Genomic DNA, 20,509 nt, shown 5'->3' on the forward strand with positions numbered 1-20,509 from the left:
TTCAACTCCCACACTTTATTGGGACAAAGAAGGAGGCAGACCCAACAGCACAGGCCCACCCACCAGGGGTGTCCAGACTTCAGCACCTAGTGCAGCATGAATACATAATAAATACAGGCAACAGGGTGGGGGAGTGGGAGAAGGTTCCACACAGAGGAAGGATACCAGAGGCCCTTCTTGTCTTGGAACTGAGGCATATACTGTACTGGCACAGTCCACTTACAGATGAAGAAGGTGGAGGGGGGCTAGATATCCATTTTTCAGTTAGGAAGGGAGATGTTCCCTTACTCAAACAGGAAAGAGATTGCATGGAGGGGAATTCCTTTTCATATATTTGGAAGAGCAGATTTCAACTTGCAGATGGGTATGGGAGGGAAAAAGGAAAATTTATTTCACATATTAGAAATGGATGTGGGAGGAAAGTGTCACTTTGCAGACAGAGAAAATGCTTCTGGGATGATCAGTCTACATGGGTTAGTGTTCGCAGGCCATTCTATTCCCAGGTGACGTTAGGGAGAGACTGACGCAGGAAGGAACAAGTCCTAGGCCTAGAGAACAAGAGAGGTATACCCCACAGGCACGAGCCCCTCCACGCCACCCCGCCCACAGCGCAGCCAGTCCTCATCCACAGTAGCGATGACACGCAACACTTCCCCACGCCGGAAGCTCAGCTGGTCAGGGGCCGCAGCAGCGTGGTCACAGAGAGCCCGGACTGCCCTGTGGGGGACCAGAGGGAGATGCTGCGATGAAGTGAGGTGGGGGCGCCTGGCTGTCCCCGGGCTTCCCCTTCCCACTGTGCAGAATATCTCTTGATTCAGCTCAGTGAATGCTGATGCAGCTCTGGAAGAGATGTCGGAAAAGACCATCAATCAGCATATTGGCTCAGCCCCTCCCGAGCTCTACACCCACTCTTCAGTTCTTGGACAAGATTTGCACTTCTCTGGTGCTTCCAATTCAACATTTGCAAACTGAAGGACTCATCTTAACCCTCCCAACCAGTCCCTCCTCTGTGTCCCCTACAGTGGTTAAAAAGCACCACCCTCCATCCTGTTGCTCTTGGCCAAACCCACAGTTGTCTCCCTCATATCCAGTCAGTCACCAAAACTTGCTTGGTGTTTCTATATCCCCTTATTGCCTCTGTCTTACCCTTCAACTCCACTGCCACCATCCTAGTTTAGGCCTCTATCCTCTCTGGACCTCCTCATTTACTCTGACTGGCCTCCCAGAATCTCTCTTGGCTTCCCTCCCCCGCTGCACTACTACACACAGCAGTCAGAGATCCTTCTAAAACACAAGCTTATCATTCTCAGGCTTAAGACCCTTTAGTGGCTCCCACTGCCTCAGAGGAAAGTCCAGGTTCCTTAACTGGCCTAATGAAACCCCCAGCTGCCCCACCAGAGCCACCAGCACCCACCCTCCGCTTCAGCCACAACCAATCATACCCACAGTTCCTCACTTACCACACGGGCCTCTCCGCCTTTGCATTCTGTTCCTTCTGCCAGGTGCACACCCCACACTATCATTGCGCCTTCCCCAAGGCCCAAACCTGTCCATATGGCCCCAAGGACTCAGTCTCCCTTTGCTAGAGTCTTTGCTATACGGAGCTGTAACTGCTCATTTCTTCACTGGCATCTCCCCAACCACAAGCTCCTGATGGCAGTGACTCTGATATGTTAGCTTCTGTCTCACTTGCATCCCTGGCACTCCCTTCCCTTCCCTAGCATCATGCTTGGCACATAATAAGTACTTGAAAAACATTGCTGAATGAATGAAAAACCAAGAAAGCCTAACTCAGTGGACTGAGAGAGCCCAAAAGAAGCCAGACCCCAAAGTAAAAGCTGCCCCTGGTGCCAAATTAGAAGACCCCACCCAAAGGGAAGCACAGTCCCTCAGTGGGACACATGGGCACATGCGTGCATACATACAGTAATAAAAGTTACCACTAACAATGTTTCTATAAAATTACGTTTGGTCCTCACAATAACCATAACAAACGTATAAATTACCTTTTTACAAAGCAAGCAACTAAGGCTCAGATTAATTAGTGTCACACCAATAATGAACAGCAAAGATGCAATGCAACGAAGCACTGTCTGGCTTTCCAAGCCCAGGCCCTTTACCTCCCACCCCTTCCAAGGACAGAAATGCGCGCACACACACACAAGCACACACACACACCAGGGCACTCTCCCCATCCTCCTAACCTGCAGGTCTGTACTGGGCTGGGTGCTGAGGCCTCAAGCTCCTCAGGAGGCGAGGGAGTCTCGGGAGCTGTCCCCCGCTTCACTAGCGCCAACACACTCATGGTCAGGGGCAGCCAGCTGGATGGTCTCCTGGAGGAAAGGACACATGGTTACAGAGGTCACTCTGCCTCCAGAAAAAGAACCCAGGAACCCAGGACTTTGGAGGAAAAGGCTAAGGGGCCTGATGTGGCTCAAAAGAGGTCAGGAGTTGGTCACTGCTGAGGGCAGAGTGGCAAGTACGGCACACAAGTACCTTTAGGGCGACTAGGCAGGTGACAGCCAAGGCCCACACCACCAAAAGTCACAAAGGGACCTACAGGACCAGCAGGCAAAGAGACCCCAAGGGTCACAAGAGCACCTACAGCCATTACGGGGCCACCCAGCACAGGGGTCAGCCCATTTTTTCATTTTTCTTAAAGGGTCGGATAGTAAATATTTTTGGCTTTAAGGGCCAAGAGGCAAAATGGAAAACACTTCTGTAGGTACTTACATAACAATTAAAACTTAACCACTTAAGAATGTAACAATTTTTAGCTCATGGCTGTAGAAACAGACTGCCAACCTCTCTCCTGAAGGATCACTACAGTTTCAAACTGTGGTGACTCGGGGCTCAGAGAGGGGGTCAGAGGTCACAGAGAGGGCCAGATACCCCTTACCTGGACTTGGGGGCTCCACTCTCAGTTTCTGTGAGGCCCCCAGGCACTCCAAACAGCCTCCCCAGCCACAAGCCTCTGCCTGGTGCGGCTTCTGTGGGCAGGGATCTCTCCTGTGCGCCCTCGGCTGCCATCCCCTGATGCCTGGACCGGAAGCCCTCAGTGCCCCCGGAGGCATAGACCCGGGAGGCCTGGGTCAGCTGCTCCCACCAGCTGCCTGGCGCGGGAAGGCTTGAGGGGGCTGATGCACCAGGAGCGGTCTCCCCAGAAGCCCCCCGAAGGCTCTGGGCCAGCTGGCCCCCCCAGTGCAGCACAGCTTGCACAGTCTGCTGCAGGGCTGGGGGCGAGCCTGCGGGGGCAGGGGCCTGCGGCGGGCCCAGGGGCAGGTGGTGGGCCTCAAAGAGCAGGTCCAGGTGGAAGGTGAGCACCGACAACGGCTGTAGCAGGAGCAGCAGCTCCGTGGACAGGGAGGGACAGCCTCCCCGGGCCAGGGAGAAGAATCCAGTGGGCAAGTACAGGAGAGACAGCAGGCCTGGCAAAGAGCAGACTGAAGTCAGCCCCTGTCCTGGGCCTCGTCCCCAAGGCCTCCCTGTATCAGCCCACCAGTCAGCAAACATCCTCCCCAGCCTCATTCTATGCCAAGCACTAGGGCAGAGAGAGCGGGGGCCACGGTGGGGTACAGGGTGACATACCACTGCCTATGTGGGACCATGGCCTAGAGAGGGAGACACCCATCAGAACAAGAGATGACAAATATCTAACAGAAAGAAGGGTCACGGGGAAGTGGGGGTGGGGGTGGGGCCTCAGGGAAGAAGGACCTGAAGGATGAACAAAAGATAATGAGGGGGCAGGAAGAGCAGGGAGGCCTGTTCTAGGTTGAGGGACAGCAAAAGTGGGGCCTGGGGCAGGAAGGATGGGCTGCAGGACCAGAGGAAGCCCCAGACCCAGGCAGGGGAAGAAGTCTGAGGCCAGATAACCAAGCCTTTGGGTGTTAGGGTGAGGATTTGGGTCTTTCCTCCTACTGGCAATGGGGCTCCCGAAAAGAGCTTTAGGTAGAAGAGTAATAAGATGGGAGCTCGGGGTTAAGTTTACTCTGGTGTCAATGGGAAGAGATCCCTTTCCCCACCCCCTCACAGCCTAGCAACCCCATCCTCTCCTATTTGAGATTCTGACCTGCATCTTCCTGCAGACTGGAAAACCACAGCTCCAACTGCTTAGTGCTGCAGAGGAAGGCGGGGACACAAATTCAGGGAGAAGGAGGACTCCAGGGCCTCTGGGTGGGGGTGGGAGATGAGGCTGGAAGAAGGGACAGGAGGCACCACTCTGTGTCCCACCCATAACAAGCCTGCAGTCCCCAGGCCTTGGGAGGGGTGCCAGGAAGAAGGCCACTCACTTGAGGAGGCCCAGGATGAAGGCGTGGAAGCGGCTGCGGCTGCTGCTCAGGGGAGCCAGGCGGCTGACCTGGCTGTACAGGGTGCCAAGGGATCGAGTGCTGGAGCCTGAGGACATGGGTGCCGTCAGCCAGGCCCCAGCCCTGCCGGGTCTCAGCGCGCCGGTCCCAAACTCTCGGCCTTCACCTGGCTTCACAGATGCCTCCACCACGCTCCAGGGGCTGCTCCTGCGCTGCCCAGTGATGAGGTCCTTCCGGAAAGGCTTCAGCCCGTCAGCCACCAGGGCGTGGAGAGCTGGGCAGAGGGTGGTCAGCACCAAGTGCCCCACATCTGGGCTCAGTCGGCTATCACCCAACTGGTTCTGGAGGCGGCGCAATGGGCACAGGTCCAGATATACCCCAACCCCCTCCCGGCCTCCAAGTCCTCAGCGCTACATTCACCTCCTCGGACCCAAACCCCGCCCGGACACCTTCACCTTCTGAACCAAGTTCCGCGCGGCCCCAAAGTGCGAGATGATTTTATCCACTGAGGCGCTGACGGCTATCAGGAGACCTGGGAGGCGGCAGGAAAGAAGAAGCATCAAGACCCCTTCTCCCTCCCTGGGCCACCCTAGGAGACTGGGAGAGACCAGTTTATGCCATTTGACCCTAAGAAGGGAGGGCCTAAGTAAGGGGCAGTTGATTCAGAAGCCAGGGGTCAGGAGTCAGCGTGTCCTACCTTTTTTCTGCTCCTGCAGCTGGCCAGTCCCACTCTGGGCTTCTGCCATCCACAGTCGCTGGGCCCCGGGGACACCGGCGAACGACCAGGAACTACGGACTGGGGTTAGGAAGAAGAAAGCGGTGACATTTACCAAGGGTTACCCCGAGGACTCCGGGCTTCCGCACAGGTCATCTCCTGCGGGTCTGCAGCGCCCCTACCCCTGAAGTCTTGGGAAAAGGGCGCAGGGCTACGTGGAGCCCGGGGCGGCTCGACCCGGGCCCCGGGAGTGACATCCCAGCACTCACCTTTCCCTCTGCCCCCTTCCCAGTCTCCGGTTCCCTCCCTCAGGGCCCAGCTCCGGGCTCCCACCTCCTGGATCCCGGAAGTCCCGGGGCGGGAAGCGAGGCTCACCTCCCGCCCTCCCGGCAGGGGCCTGCAGGGCGGGAGATCACCGGGCGAGAGACGGGAGGGGCAGCCGTGAGCCCGCCCCGGTCCCGCGTCCCGCCCGCGGAGCCCCGAGAGCACGTGGGGAGCCTGGACCAATGGAAACACACACAGACGGGAAGGGGGGGAAGAAACGGAGGGGAAAGAGACCCCAAAACTGGGAGGCTGGAAGGCGCCCGGAAAGGGAAACCCCGGTTCCGCGCCACATCCACGCGGAGGGACTGCAGCCCGCGTGGGGCTGGCCTCGTGGGGAAAGCGTGACCAGAACCTCCTTCGCCGGTGAGCTCTGGGCGCTTCACCTCCACCCTCCCCGAGCAAGGTGGGGGGTCAGGCTCGAACTGCACCGGCCAGAGAATTCTACAGAGGATGTGACCCGAGGTCCTAAAAATGGACTTGCTGGGATCCCTCTTAAACTGAGTTTAGAGCCAGATGAGTCTGCGCCCACGACTCCGGGGCTCCGAGAGAGAGGGGCAGCGCCGCGCAACGGGGAGAGCAGGAACCGTCCCCCACCTCGGCCAGCCGAACCAGAGTCCCCAGGACCAAAGACCCAGCCGGGAACCCGCCCGGGATAAAGGGCAGGGAAAACACCCCAGAAAAAACTAAAGCAGAGGTCCGGAGGAGGATGGGTGGGGCTTTGGGTGGGCGGGGCGGCCTCGCCGGGGGCGTGGCCCACGGGGCTTGCCCGGTCCGTCTTACGTAGCCTGGGCGGAGGCGGTGGGCTCCTGGTCCAGCGAGGGGCCTTCGGCGGAAGAGGTGGCGGTGGCAGCAGGGGGGCGGGTACCTGGCGGGGTGGGGGAGCCGCGGCAGGGAAGGTGCTACTTCTGGGAAAGAGCGGGGACAGCAGCAGTGCCAGCTCAGGGCTGGCCAGGCAGGGCAGGGTCCCCCGAGCCGGAGGCGAATAGGCTCCCACCGGGGACAGGCGAACAGGCAGGAGCTGCTCCTCTGGGGGACTCGGCGCCCCCAGCAGCCGCAGCCCGGTGCCGGGCCAGCCGGCCAGAGGCCTCGCTAGGAGCAGAGACCCAGCTGCACCCGCGCCCCCTCCCTCCAACAGGGGGCGCCCGTCGGCCGAGAACCGGAAAACCAGGGGCCGAGGGAGCAGGAGTGAGGGACTGGCTGCAGGCGGGATTGGCGGGGGCAGGTGCGGAGGGAAAGGAGGGCAGCGGGATGGGCAGCCAGGCGAGGAGGGGCGGGAGAAAGAGGGGGCAAAGAGTTAGTCCCGTAACCCAGTGGCCACCCAGTTTCCCTTTCCCGGAGCGCTCCCTAGTAGAGGAGGACGGGGTGGACAGGTGACACAGAATGGAGGGGGGGCAGGGGGCGGGGTCGGACGCTTGGGAGGCGTGGGCAGGCCGAAGCCCAGCCCTCCTCCCGCTGCCTCCTGCGGCCTCTTACCCTCAAGACTGGCCTGCGTGCCGGGCTCTTCCGGCTCCTTCGTGGCCGTGGCCTCCTCGCCAGCCTCGGGGCTACCCGCCCTGCCCTCCTCGGGCTGTCCCTCCGCTATGGGCTGCAGCCCAGGTCGGTTCTTCTTCCTCCGGGGAGGGACGGGTGGGGGTGGAGGCCGGGGTGGAACCAAGGCCCAGCTAGCGGGGGGGTCTCGGGGAGGGACTGGCGGGGGCGGGGCCCGGATTCGGGACCGGAGTTCCTTGAAGGTAGTGACTTCCCGGGCAGGCGCCGGAGAGCCGCCCAGCGACCCGGTCGGTGGCAGCTCGGTGTCGGGAGAGAAAACTATGAGCCAGTCACTGCGGTCTTTCTTGGCCTGCTGCACGAGGGGCAGCCCCGAGCCCCGCTTGCGCTTCTGAGCCAGCTCGTGGAAGGACGTGATTGTCCGGTGGGGCACCGGCTTCTCGCTGACGTCACTTCTCCATCCCCCATCAGTTTTCCCTGCATCTGTTTTCGAGCCAGAATCACTTATTCCTGCGTTGGTTTTCCAACCGGAGTCGAATTTTGCAGGTTCAAATTCCCAGCTAGAGTTAGGATTCCCATTGGTTTTCAAACCAGAGTTATTGTTCTCAGTGATTTTCCAGCCAGCTTCAGTTTTCTCTGTGTCAATTTTCCAAATGGGGTTAATTTTCCAACTGGGTTCGGTTTTCCCAGCGTCGGTTTTCTCCTCATCCGCCTCTGGGAGCTCGGAAGTAGGGAGGCTCTGCTCCCCACCGTCCTCCTCTTCCTCTAGCCCTGGGGAAGGGAGGTCCTGGCAGGTGATCAGGGCGTTGCAGTTGGAGTCCAGGCCCGGGCCGGGTGTGGAGGAATCTCCAGAGCAGGAATCGGGAGAGCAACAGAAGCTGTCCGGGGAGCAGATGCCAGGGCCTGCGGAAGCGAGTGGGGAGCCCTGCTCCAGGGGGATGATGCTGGGCTGGGGGTGGACATCCTCGTTGCCAGGGAGGTCCCGAGAGTAGACTGAGATGGGGGACTCATCGGGGCTAAGGTCTGAGCAAGAGCTGAGGGAGGAGGAGCAGCCTGGATCCGAGGGAGAGGCAGCCCCCTCTTCCTCCTGTGCTGGGTCCTGTCGGTTTTCTAGGCCTGACCCGTGCTCCTGGCAGCATCGGCAGGGCACGGCGGGGCTGTTGGAATTGGCGTCCACTAAGGTCCCGCTGCAGGGACGCCTGCTCTCTTTGCCCCCGGTGTCCCCTGGGGGAGGAGACGTGCTCAAAGGCCCCTCCCGTAGCTCAGGACGGCGGGACAAATGCAGGCCCAGAGAAACATGCTGGAGGTGGATGTGGTTGAGGTTGCAGAGTAAAGCCCTCTGAGGGGACAGCATGGTGCTGACGGCGACGGGATGGCCTCTAGAGGATCAGGAGGATCGGCCCTAACATACGCCTACCTGGCAAACGCAGATGCAGACCTAGAAGACAGGGATGGTGAAACCCAGCCAGTGAGGGTGCGGGCTACTGGAAGGACACCGAGGTGACAGACGGCTGGAGCTTGCCTGGAAAGGCGCCGGCTGCTTTGGACAATATTTAAATGAGATTCAAATGACCAGCGACTGGCCCTTAGTTTCCACTGCAGTGTTTGCAGGTGCAGTCGAATGTAGCCCCCCGGGAATAGGGCGGGGAGGGTCAGAGAATGCGGCTGCGCTCTGAATCTCCTTGGAGATGCGGGGGCTTGAAAAAGGATGGGGCTCAGAATGGACCCCTGGGTCCTCTCTGCTGCAATCTGGCCGTGCCCCGCAGCTTACCCTCTTCCCGGAGAAAGGGCCCAAGGAGGCAGGCCCCGCCCAGATGCTCGGAAATCGAGTGAGGGAAGGCGCGTCTGGCTGGTTAAAGCAAGAAAGGGAGGGCGTGGGGGAGAGGACAGAGCCGTCAGTCAGTATGTCAACTCCCGAGGCCGGCCCGCACAGACCCCATCGGGCTCCAGCAGACAACCGCGGTGCGCCTTCACCCGGCTCAGAACCCTGACGCGTCAGTCCATTCTCTGCACTTGTCTCTATGATCCAGCCACCACCCCACCCCTTCTCTATTCATTTGCACCGCTCCCCTCTCCTGCCCCGTCCCGCAGGCCCCACCTGTTTATGCACGCCTACAGGCTGAGCTCTCCTCACCGGAGTCCTCCTGCAAGCGCTCCCGGCGTCGGGCTCCTCCGCGGCGCCCGCGGTCCAGCCCGGCCCGCAGACTGGAGGGGAGGGGCGCTAGGACAACCGCCGGCGCTGCGCAGCCGCGCCCCTTCGCGCATGGGCGTGGCGTGGCTGAAACCCAGCCTCCAACGCTTGACGTCTTGCCTGTGTCAACCACCTAGGTCCAGCTCGCAGCTATTTTATTTGTCCTAAGCTTTCAGTCCTAAGGGTTCCCGGCTTCGGTGCGGCCACCCTACCCTTCCCATTCTGGACAGAGCTACGCCCCTGGCTGGCACAAGCAGAAACCACAAGGTGGTTAGATAATTTATTGAGAGCCTCCCCTCCCCACCCTCGCTGTCTCTAGGTCACTTTCTCCGCCTGTAGATCATCTGTGCTAGCCCCAGGAAGATGGATGGGGGCAGGGGCGGAGCGTGCTGCTCGATGAGACCCGTAAGGTGGGTGTAACTGTCCTCCTCGTACTGCTTGAACACAGCCTGCAGATTCAGCTCCTCGTACAGCGCCTTCACCCGGGCCACCTTCTCGGCCTCCTTCTGCCCATAATTCTCCTGGAAGGAGTTGGAGGCAAGAAAATGGGCTTAGCCTTCCCCCAGCGCCTTCAGGTTCCCTCCGCTCCCCTCATTCATACATTCCAGAACACCTCCAATGCCACTCACTCCATGCCTGCCTCCAATTTCACTAGTCTCCAAGTTTCTGAACACCCTGCATCCCAAATGCTCAAATATTGGCTCAGGCCTCTGCTCCTGGGTTTCTCAACTTTGGCACTATTGAAATTTGGGGCCAGATACTTCTTTGTTGTGCAAAGCTTTCTGTCGGCATCCTGGCCCTGCACACTACAGAGAGCACCACAGCACATGCACGCACACTACAGAGAGCACCACAGCACATGCACACACACCAAGTTATGACAACACAAAATGTCTGCTGGTATTGCCACATGTCCCCTGGGGTGCCAAGTCATCCCCACTGGAGAACTACCGCTCTGTCCTCTTTCTCATCAGCTCAGGGATCCACAACCTTCCCTCAGGCACCTGCAAGATCTGGCGCTGTTCCGGGGAGGCCCGTTGCAGGCACTGAACCACCAGCCAGCTGCATTTGTTATCCTGGATGTCAGTGCCGATCTTGCCTGTAATCTTGGGGTCCCCAAAGAGATCAAGGTAGTCATCCTGGTTGGGGTGAGGGCAAGGGGAGCAGAAACAGAAAGAAGAGGCTCTGAGGCAGGGCAGGAGGAAAGTTTGGAGCCTATTCTCTGCCAGTGTCTCTTGCCTTTCTACCTGAATCTGAAAGAACTCTCCCATCTCCAGCAGGATCTTCTTGGCGTTGGCATATTCCTTCTCCCCATCAATGCCCGCCTACAGTGAAGAGAGGATGAATAAGCCAAAAGGTAGAGGCGCCGTCGTCTTCCTGGCTGCCTCCTCCCATGGGGTCTTGCCCTAGTGCAGCCCCAGAATCTTCTCTTCTTTCAGGCATCACTGGCTTCCCTGGTCTAGGCAGTCCTGAGAGTCCAACCTCTAGCCTACTTATTTTTAGCTAGGCCTCCCTGTGAGTCATGGCAGAGGTGGGTCCATCCTGGAGGCCCTCAGACTGTCCTCTCCTGAGGCTCAGTCCCCGAGTCACTCTGATCCCCCTTCCTAATCTTTTTTGCCAGTTCCAACTCCTTTCAGAATGAAAAGGAAACCTGGAGAAAAAAGGTTAGGTAGGCAGTTAATCTCACTGTCTTCAACTCCAGTCTTCCCCCTCTTCCTGAATTATCTCCTCCCCACTCCCATCTGTACTCAGATGGAAGCTTTACTGTTCCTCTATGATGGGATGATCATTTTCATGGCACCTGCCTCAGTTAATTTTTATAATAATCCTGCGTGATGGAGATTTTCTCATCTTACAACTGAGGAAATAGATTAAGTAACTTGCTCAAGATCACACAGCCATTCAGTTGGGGTGTCAGATTGTCCAAAGTTGTGTGCTTTGTGCCCTCCTGTCCAAAAGCCCCCATCAGCAAGCAGCTAGGGGTAGGAAGACTCACTCACCATATACATGGCAGCAGCTACAGGAAGGTAGAAGGAGTAGAAAGATGTCTTGTACTTGACAATGGATTTGTACCTGAGTAGGGGGAGAAGAGACTCCTCAGAAAGGCAGCACCTACCTGCATCCCTCCCTCACTGTCCAGATACGGCTCCCGCTGTCCCTCACCTCTTCTCAGTGAATCTGCCGAGATCCACGTTGCCCACAGGGGCTGTGATGAGGTCCAGGGTCTGTCCAATCTCAGTATGATAGGAATTCTGAGAAGGAAGAAGATGGCCCGTGACCTGGGCTCTCTCCATGCCTGAGGAAGCCTGAAATCGTAGGCCCCACATCCCATACTATTCCATTGACAACTAGATAATCAATTAGAAAGGCAGGAGGGAGGTGGGCCTCAAGACTCAAGGCCCACATTCACATTCACATTCACACACACACACCACCATCACTCCTCGTAACCAGAGTCAGAACAGCCCTTCTTGCTGCCATCACCACCACCACCCTTCCCAGCTTCCTTCCTGGCTTCTTCCCCTTCCAGGCAAATCTAGGTAACTCCTGTGCCCTCACATCAGCAAGATGAGAATCTAAGAGACCAAGGGCACTGTGGGCACTGAGCCCTGGTCTGCAGCACACCTGCAGGAAAAGCTCCATCAAGTTCAGGTAATAAGGCTGCTCCCCACAGTAGAGCTTCAGCAGGCGGAAGATACATGCTTGCAGAAGCAAAGCATCATTGATGGCATCCAAACCAATTTCAGGCTGTCAGAAACACAGAAGAACAAGCAATCAATCATCAATCTCTGGCCTAGACTCATACCAAGAACTTGTCACTCTGAACACCTCAATAGGCTCTAGGTAACCACCTCTCTATGGCCTATTCCCTTGCCTACTGCTAGCTTCCTGCCCATGTACCTTCTGGTACCAGCAGATCTGCCCCCGTCGGGTGAGCGATGAATCCATGATGTCGTCTGCCATCAGGAAGAAAGCTTGGAGCTGGAAAAGGAGAAGTGGAATAAGCCCCAGGGCTATGCTCCCTCTGCCAGTGACAGACTGATGCTTCTGACAGTTACTATGCTGGGAAGGAAGGTCAGGCTGGGAGGCTCCTGATCAGTGCTGTGGGACTTTGGAAAGCTCTTTGGCTCAGGCTTTCTGACTGTAAAACGGGCCTAAAATGCTTGCTTTCAGAGTAAGAGATTCCAACAGATCTGTGACATCTCCAGACAAGCAGCACCAGACAATTCCTGGCCCTAGGGAGGTGATGAAACATCTTCACGCACTGTACTCATCTCTTCCCAAACACTTCAGTGAATGCTTGGAGTAAGATTTTCTCACATAATCTGGCTTTTCATGACTTCTGAAACAAAAGAAAGCTGCTCGTGTGTCAGCCCCGGGCACTCTGCTTACACACTCCAATCTCAGTATGGCCAGAAATAAAGCCCCACCTCAGAGCTCATGTGGGCGTGCAGGTCTGATAGGAGGGAACTGAAGTCTGACTCCTGGTAACTTTCACCCATGGGTCTTAAACATCTTTAAGCATTCTTAAACCGCAGCAAAGAGTTCTCACTCTTGAGTACCAGCCTACTTGAAGGTCTAGTGTTGGTTTCCCCACTAGACTGTGAGCTCCCTGGAAGCTCTTTGTCCTCTCGGCATTCCTAGAGTCCAGCACTGTGCTAGTCCCACAGTGAGCACCTAACACCTGTCTAATAAATAATGAAACACTGTAATGTCCCAGACGACACTTCTTGCAGTCAGGCTATGCACTCCAGACCTTAAACAGCTTTTTAAGAGATGGTTTTTAAATCTTCACCCCATCCTGATCCCTGTGTGTGTGCCAGTGGATCTGTTTGCTCAGAGGAAGCCCCCAATACTGCCCACTGGCTCAGGTGTGGGAGTGCAGAGAGGGCTATGGCGATCGCCCACCTTGTTCCAGGTGAAGTCCTTGGGGAAGGAGGCATCCATCAGCACCTTCCCTCTGACCCTGGGGTGGGGTCTGGGCTTTCCACATTGGAGGCGCGTGTTTTATTCACACTGTGTTTCTCTGGAGGGGCACAGTTCCTCTGAGGCCACCAGTCTGCAGCGGCCATCTGGTTTCAACCATCGCCACTTAAGACAGTCTCTAAAGGGCATCCATTCTGTAGCCTCCCTCAATCTCCTCTGCCCCCAAGAAGTGATTCTTAACCCAACTGCATTTTCTACTTATTAGAGGAACGTTAAAAAAAAATGCCAGGGTCAGAGTCCCACCCCAAATCAGCAAAAGGAGACAGCAACAGGGGTGGTACCACAGTATCGGGTTGTTTTTTAAATCTTCCCAGACACATGCCATAGCAGAAAACAGTGGGAAATGTACCACAATACCTATGCAGCATTCTTACCAGAATGTTTAACCTGAGTGTAATCACGAGGAGATAATCAGATAAATCCAGCCTGGACTGTGAGCTACTCTACCACACAATGGACCTGGACTGTAAAAATAAAGTCAACTATGAAGGAGGGACTATATTAGATTAAAGACTGGAGAAAAATGATCCAATATAATTCATTACTCAGTTGGATCCTGGATGCTAAAAAAAAAAAAAAAACACTTAAAATGAACATTTTGGGGATAATTAGGAATACTTAAAAATATACATGAGGTAATATTACTGTTATCAATGTTAAATATCCTGGAGGTTGTTTATAGTTTGAGTGTATCCCCCTAAATTCGTATGTTGAAACCTTAACCCCCCCAGAGATGATGGTATTAGGCTTCTGAAGGATGCTTAGGTCCTGAGGGTGGAGCCCCATGAGTGGGATTAGTGTCCTTACAAAGGAGGACCCGGACAGCTACCTTTTCCCTTCTACCACATGAGGACACGGCCGGAAGGTGCCAGCTATGAATCAAGAGGGTCCTCACGAGACCACGCTGGTGCCTTGATCTCAGACTTCCCAGCCTCCAGAACTCTGAGGAATTAGCTACCCAATCTGTGTTAGTTTTGTCACAGCAGCATGAACAGAATAAAACAAACGTGATAACAGTAAAGTTCTATAGATAAATGTCCTTGTTTTTAGAAGGTAAATGGTAAAATAAATAAGAGGCTCAAGGAGATGAAGTAGAAGTAGAGAGAAGATAAAAGCAGAAATTACAAGTCACCCAAGCAAAAACACCGGTGGGCAGTTCAAACAGCGTCTTATAGAAGTGATGACATGGCAGCCATGGTTTGAAAATCCTGGAATCTAGGGAACAGCTAGGGTTACTAGCAACTGATTCTACCAAGTGAACTGCTGGGCCCTCAAGGTCTCACCTTCCTTGACCCCACCAGCCCTGCCCCTCTGCTCTGCCCTGATCCTCCTGCCCTTCCCTCCCTCCTGTGTTCATCAACTCCTCAGCCCCTCCTGATCCCTAGAGGGACACCCCTGTCACCAAGGTCTTGTCCCTCAGCGGTGCCATTGTCCCTTTACCTCCTTGGAGGCAAGCAAGTCCCTATTCTCTAGTCCCATCTCACAAGCTCCAGACTAGAATTTCTGACACATACAGTGCAGGCGGCATCACCTGCTCTGCCCACAACAAGCATGCAGCCAAGGTTGACTCTGAGCCCATCACATCTTCCCTTGACTCAGCTGCTCCTCTCTTCAGGCCAGGAGTTTCGGCATCATCTGCCACTCTAAGTCCTGAGCGTCTCCCCTTCTTGGCTCATTGTCACACTCCACAGGGCCTGGCACCCCTCCCAGAATCCAGTCCCCCTGCCGTTAATGAAGTCTTTAGAGCAGGCCAGCAAACCATACACCTTCAAGGGCCAAGTGAGCTGGGTATAGAAGACAAGGAGACATGGAGATCGGAGCAAAGCAAAGACAAGACAGACCCACACAAGAGAACACATGCCGTCTTTGGGAAGTGACCTCAATTCAACTTCAGCCGACTGTTGCCACATGGGAATCTGGACCCAGATCTAGCTATTTTCCAAGTGATGATAAAAATCTAGGCTTTTATATTAGATCTCTTTGTTAAATTTAGGGGACTTAATTTTTTTTTTTCAATTTTTTAAAAACTATCAGTGAGCTGCCAGTTCTCAATCTCTACTTTCAAACAATCTTCTGGAAAACCTGTCACTTTTATGGCTGTCCTCTGCTCAGAGGAAAGAGCTGACACTTTTATGCCTAGTTCTAAGGCCCTGGACCACAACTAGTCTACAGGTTAAATATGCACCTACTGGTAAAAGAAGTTTCCACATTTGTTAACCCTGGGAGTAATCCACTGTCTAAATTTGGCTGTACCACTCGAGAGGCACAGAAACACAGACAGCTGCAAACAGGTTTCAAAGTCCATCCCTCCCCTTCCCAGCCAGGCACCCACTCTTGTAAACCACTTTTTCTCCCGCCCTTCCCCACCCCTCTCACCAGTTCCACACACCAGCCCACAGTCAGGGCCCGCTGGAGACTATCAGCATCCTGCTTCTTTGGCTCTGCCAACTCCTGGAATGCTATCAACACTGTCAACCCGCGCTGATACTTGCCTCCAATGGCATTGTACTCCAGGACCTGGGGCAGGGGACAGGGATAGGGACAGGCAGCAGGGTATACAGAGCTGCTACACTGAGATTTCTCCTTGCCCTCTCCCACTTCTGACCACAACCTAACTTCGTCCTCCTCCAGCCCAGCTGTTTCTCCCGGGAGTCTCTGGGGTAACTCCTCCCCTGGCTCCTTCCCCCAAGTCCTGCACCACGGCTGGAACGGTTCCCCAGTCCCCAGGCTCTCTCGACGTTGTCTTCCTCAGTAAATTTAAAGTCTCCATACTGCAGAAAAAACTCTGCTCCCAAGCCCAGGAGACGGCTTGAACCGGGGGAAATCTCTGTGCATGCTACGGGAATGAATGGCTGGTACATTTAGGTCTCCGACTCAGGTCCTGCCGCATCCCCACCTCTCGAGACCTCCCCTTCACAACCCTTCCCTCCTCACCCTGCCACCTCCCCCGATCCACAGCCCAACCTATCTGCAAATGAAAAGCCTCTCTCACTATAGCAAAGACAAGGCTCCCCCAAAGTTGGCCAGAGAGGAGCTTGGAGGGGACCCAGGATGGGACATCCATCCCCCACTCCTCCAGTGGTGTCTCCTCCTGCTGGGGCTTCTCAGTTTGCCTCGGCTGCCCTGCTATCAGCCAGATCTGATTCACTGGGAAGACTTTCCTTTTCATCTTCACCCCTGTGCAAACAAACATCCTTCTCCTCGGCTCCCCTCAGATATATGAGACAGCACTTATAAACAGAATTACTAGATGCTCCCAAAGAATAAAAGAACTAGGCAACGTAAGCACCCTAGCAAGAGTCCCTGTCCTAAACTCACCGCACTCAGGCCCACCTCAGACTGCCTTCCTCCCAGGTCCCTGACAAAGTAGCACCTTATGACTTCTAGACACCTAATTCGCATTAGCAACAAAATCAAACACTTACCAGGTTGAAGGCCTTCACTCCTAGGGACTTTCACCCTCATGCAAAGCCGGAACCACCAGGCAGGATTGACAGGCTGAGTAAATATACCGGCACAGGCCCCAGCCCCTCCAGGGCTGACTCAGTCACACAGGTAAAAGCCTGCTCTCACACCTGTCAAGTCTCCCCAAAAGCCACAGCTGGACCCCATATATTCAGAGTGACCGAGGTCACAAATCACTCACCTCTTTGAGCCGGGCAATAGCATCTCCTATCTCTGGGTGCCCCATGCCATCCTCAGTCAGCACCTTGACAATCTGGGAGAAGTGCTGGATGAAATTCGGCTTTTCTTGGACATAAACGTCCAATTTCTGGTCTCCATTCATTCTGAGGGGGAAGCAAGGTGCTCTAAGGAAAGGGAGGACAAGTCAGAAACCTAATCAGCTGCTCCCCTCCCCAAGGCCCCTCACCCCCACCACACTCACCGAGGCTCCTCTGTCCACGCTTGGCACCAGCAGCGGGCACTGTGCCAGGCCCCCAGGACTAGGCACCCGTGCACCAGAGAGGGCCACCGTAGGGGACCTAGCCACCTCTCCCGGGGTGCCCAGCTGGGGGCTGGCAGCAAGAAGACCCCCACAGATCTCAGCCAGCGGGACAGGGGCATCTTGGGGGTGGCCTAGGGAGGGGGCACCGAGCACTCTCTGCAGGGGCAAGCACCAAAGGCAGATGCGTGGTGGCAGCTCCCCAGGTCACTCCCACCCACCCTCCAAACTTTTACCTCTGGACCCAGAATGCCCGCCCTCTTCTGGGCTGAGCTTGAGGGCATTTACAGAAAAAAAATGCAGGGAACAAAAAGTTTGGCTGGATGACTGAGTCAACTGACCGTACTTAAAATTAGGTGTCTGGAACTCAAGGCCACCTAACTTTATCCTCTTCAACAGGCAATTGTTCTTCCAGGGAGCCTTCTGGAATTGCTCCTCTTTTGACTTCTTCCCCCAAGTCCTGAATCACAGCTGGAAGAGTCCAGAGTAAAATACCTCAGGACTAGGGGCTTGGAGAGCCCTTAAGTCACCCTATTTTATAGAGACCAAACTGCAGGTTCTGGGATGTAGGAAGAAGATACCTGGGCAGTGGCAGTGCCATATCTAGAGGACAGGTCTCCGGTTATCGTGGAGAAGGGTAAGCAGGTTGGGATGTCCCGATAAGAGAAGAATTGGAGCCGGATCCCCTGGGTGTTACGCACAAGTATGTGGTCCGGGGCTCTGGGACGGGGCGTCTCCAGTCGCACAGAGCGCGCTAGGACTGCGCACACAGCCCCGGAGCAACACTGGGCGAGTGAAGAAGGTTCCAGGAGAGCAAACCCGGATCCGGGCACAGGGGGTTCCCTGAAAGCACACTGCCATAACTCGGAGTGTCCGCACACCCACAGGGTCAGCGAGTTGGGCCCACCGACCCCGAAAGACGGGGGAATTGCGACGCAGACTAGACCTCTTGTGCCTTCAAAGTATGACTACAGAGGTAAGGCCGAGTCTCTAAATCCTACCTCCAGTCCCCGCCCGCGAGCTCGCTCTCACCTGTTCCTGGATGCGGCTTCTCGGTCCAGATTGTTGGCGAGGTACTCCTAAAACGCCGTACAGGTTCCGCGCTCAGCTCGCTGGGTCTAGTAGTTCTGATACTCCTTCATTAAGAGCAGCAGCGCCTCGTTAAACTACAATTCCCGGCATGCTGCGAGATGGATAAAGATCACGCGATACAGCGTGGGCTGACTGGGCGGAGACGAGGCGCGCTGACTGGCTGCTTCACATCGTATGAGCATGGGGTCCTGTAACGGACAACCAATAGGAAGACGGCAGCCAGGGGCGAAAGCCTGGAGGAGCGGGATTGGGTGGAGAGACTGGAGGAAGCGGTGCTGGAGGCCGAAGAGCGTGGGAACGTCCTACCCTGTGGTTCCCAACCATTAGCTTTACTATACACACTTCTGTTTTCATTATCTTCTTGTGCAGCTTAATAGCATGTTAGTAAAGCCCCAGCAGGACCAGCTTTGCCACTTACTGGTTTTATAACTTAAGCAAATCATTTAACTTCTCTGATCCTCAGTCAATGTAACTTATTTGAAACTGGCTTTCCTCATCTATTAAATGAGTATAACACCATGACACAACGTATAAAGTACTTTATGAACTCAAGAAGGATAACCCTTAGAGCAGCAAATAGAAGCCTTACCCCGCGCGTGCGCGCGCACACACACACGCACGCACACACACCAGCACCCTGTGGCTTGGCCCCGTTGGCTCCTTCTCCATTAACCCTCCCAAATCCCAGGAACTTGACCATCTGGAAGGATGCCTGATACTCCAAATAAATAGGAACAAAAATCATTGCATAAGGATACTATTTCAGCACAGGTAATCCACATTATACTGGAAGTTCCAGTCAGAGCTAATAAACAAGAACGAGAAATTAAAAAACCAGCCAAACTGGAAAAGAAGTAAAAGTATCTGTATTTCACAGGCAATTTGAAAATCCACAAGAAAGTGTGACAATTGATAAAGGGAAGCCTCCCTGACTTGGAGGTGGCAGGTCTGCAAGGAGCTCTCAGGCAAACCACCCCTAGTCAGTTGCAAACCCCACAGGAGGGAAGAGACAGACACTTTACAGCTCATACTATTTTGGCTACTTTACCACCCAGTAGGAGGAGGAAGAGTTTCTGCCTCCCCTAGCAACGCCCCCACCACTCTCTCTTTTCTTCTGTAAAATAGCCTCCTCCTCCTTTGTTCTCCACCTAGGCTCGTAGTTTGACTACAACTTGCTTTTACTGAATTGCAATTATCTGCTTTTCCTGAATAAAACAATTTTTCTGGTTAAATAACTGAGTTTTACTTTTAAGGTTAATAAAAGCTACTGGAGCTAATAAACTCAGCAAAGTTGTGGGGTACAAGGACAACAGTTGTGTTTCTACAATAAACAATCTCAAAAAGAAAATGAACAAAGAATTCAATTTACCGTAGAATCTAAAATAATAAAATACCTAAAAATAAAATTTAACCAAGGAGGTAAATGACTTGTACACTGAAAAACTATAAAACATTGCTGAGAAAGAAATTAGAGAAGACCTAAATAAACAGAAAACATCCCATATTCTTGGATAGGAAGATGTAATACTGTGAATATGTCAGTACTACCCAAAACAATCTACATGTTCAAAATAATCCTTATCAAAATTGCAACAATTTTTTTTTGTAGAATGGAAAAGCTGATCCTCAGATTGATACGGAATGCAAGGGGCTGTGAATAGGTAAAATAATCTTGATAAAGAAGAACAAGACTGAAAGATACATTTCCCAATTTAAAAGCTTACTACAAAGCTATAATAATCAAAACCATGTAGTACTAGCATAAGGATAGACATATAGACCAATAGAACAGAACTGAGAGTCCAGAAATAAACTCATGTCTGTAGCCAATAGGCTTTTTACAAAGGTACTTAGTCCACTCAATGGGGAAAGGACAGTCTCTTCAACAAATGGTACTAGGAAAACTGAATTTCCACATGCAAAAGAATGGAGTTGGACCCCTACCTCACACCATATTCAAAAATTTACTCAAAATGTATTAAAACCTAAATATAAAAGCTAAAACCATAAAAGTCTTAGAGGAAAATATAGGGGTAAATCTTGTACCTTGGATTTGGCAGTGGATTCTTAAGTATGACACCAAAAGCATAACCAACAAAAAAAATAGATGAATTGGACTTCACCAAGATTAAACACTTCTGTGCATCAAAGGACACTATCAAGACAGTGAAAAAAATGTACAAAATGGAAGAAAATATTCACAAATTATACATCTGATAAAGGTTGAATATCCATAATAATTCCTAAAAAACTCAACAACAAAAATAATAACAACCCAGTTAGAAAATGGGCAATGAACTTGAGTAGACATTTATCCAAAGAAAATACTCAAATGGCCAATAAGCACATGAAAAGATGTTCAACATCATTAGTCATTAGGAAAAGGCAAATCAAAGCCACAATGACACACAACTTTACACTTATGAGAACAGCATAGTAAAAACAAAAACAAACAATAAAGACAA

At 53.7% G+C, this 20,509-nt stretch overlaps 2 protein-coding genes and 1 long non-coding RNA gene across 28 annotated transcripts; 1 reads left to right on the top strand and 2 right to left on the bottom strand.

The window, feature by feature from the left end:
• Nucleotides 1–9,229, bottom strand: RUSC1 (RUN and SH3 domain containing 1). 13 transcript variants are annotated; one of them, XM_037016673.2, is made up of 11 exons: nucleotides 8,966–9,162; nucleotides 8,603–8,680; nucleotides 6,820–8,269; nucleotides 6,127–6,543; nucleotides 5,005–5,103; nucleotides 4,763–4,839; nucleotides 4,290–4,648; nucleotides 4,070–4,116; nucleotides 2,900–3,428; nucleotides 2,205–2,333; nucleotides 1–840 (listed from the first exon to the last, which is right to left on the bottom strand). In XM_037016673.2, exons 3-11 carry the CDS (start codon nucleotides 8,183–8,185, stop codon nucleotides 549–551), a joined length of 3,315 nt encoding a protein of 1,104 aa, XP_036872568.1. In that variant the 5' UTR covers nucleotides 8,186–8,269; nucleotides 8,603–8,680; nucleotides 8,966–9,162; the 3' UTR covers nucleotides 1–548. The 13 variants fall into 13 exon arrangements, with proteins under 13 accessions (XP_036872568.1, XP_036872567.1, XP_036872573.1 ...); XM_037016672.2 differs by having other exon boundaries at nucleotides 8,930–9,147; XM_037016678.2 differs by having other exon boundaries at nucleotides 1–717; nucleotides 4,290–4,395; nucleotides 4,474–4,648; nucleotides 6,820–8,680; nucleotides 8,930–9,147.
• On the top strand, nucleotides 6,806–11,708 carry LOC140845964 (uncharacterized). The gene is made up of 3 exons (XR_012124932.1): nucleotides 6,806–6,942; nucleotides 9,342–9,432; nucleotides 11,553–11,708. It is a non-coding gene; the product is annotated as an uncharacterized lncRNA (long non-coding RNA).
• FDPS (farnesyl diphosphate synthase) lies at nucleotides 9,290–18,135 on the bottom strand. 14 transcript variants are annotated; one of them, XM_017676452.2, is made up of 12 exons: nucleotides 17,985–18,135; nucleotides 17,294–17,423; nucleotides 16,896–17,086; nucleotides 16,656–16,818; nucleotides 15,386–15,526; nucleotides 11,924–12,004; nucleotides 11,648–11,770; nucleotides 11,186–11,274; nucleotides 11,023–11,095; nucleotides 10,270–10,347; nucleotides 10,027–10,161; nucleotides 9,290–9,543 (listed from the first exon to the last, which is right to left on the bottom strand). In XM_017676452.2, the coding sequence occupies exons 3-12, from the start codon at nucleotides 17,072–17,074 to the stop codon at nucleotides 9,343–9,345; spliced, it is 1,263 nt and encodes a 420-aa protein (XP_017531941.1). In that variant the 5' UTR covers nucleotides 17,075–17,086; nucleotides 17,294–17,423; nucleotides 17,985–18,135; the 3' UTR covers nucleotides 9,290–9,342. The 14 variants fall into 14 exon arrangements, with proteins under 14 accessions (XP_017531941.1, XP_017531942.1, XP_017531954.1 ...); XM_017676453.2 differs by having other exon boundaries at nucleotides 16,896–17,111; XM_017676465.2 differs by lacking the exon at nucleotides 16,896–17,086 and having other exon boundaries at nucleotides 16,656–16,797; nucleotides 17,299–17,423.
• Nucleotides 18,136–20,509: the final 2,374 nt, after the last annotated feature.

This window comes from Manis javanica, chromosome 14, assembly GCF_040802235.1.
Source record: "Manis javanica isolate MJ-LG chromosome 14, MJ_LKY, whole genome shotgun sequence".
Taxonomy (NCBI): Eukaryota; Metazoa; Chordata; class Mammalia; order Pholidota; family Manidae; genus Manis; species Manis javanica.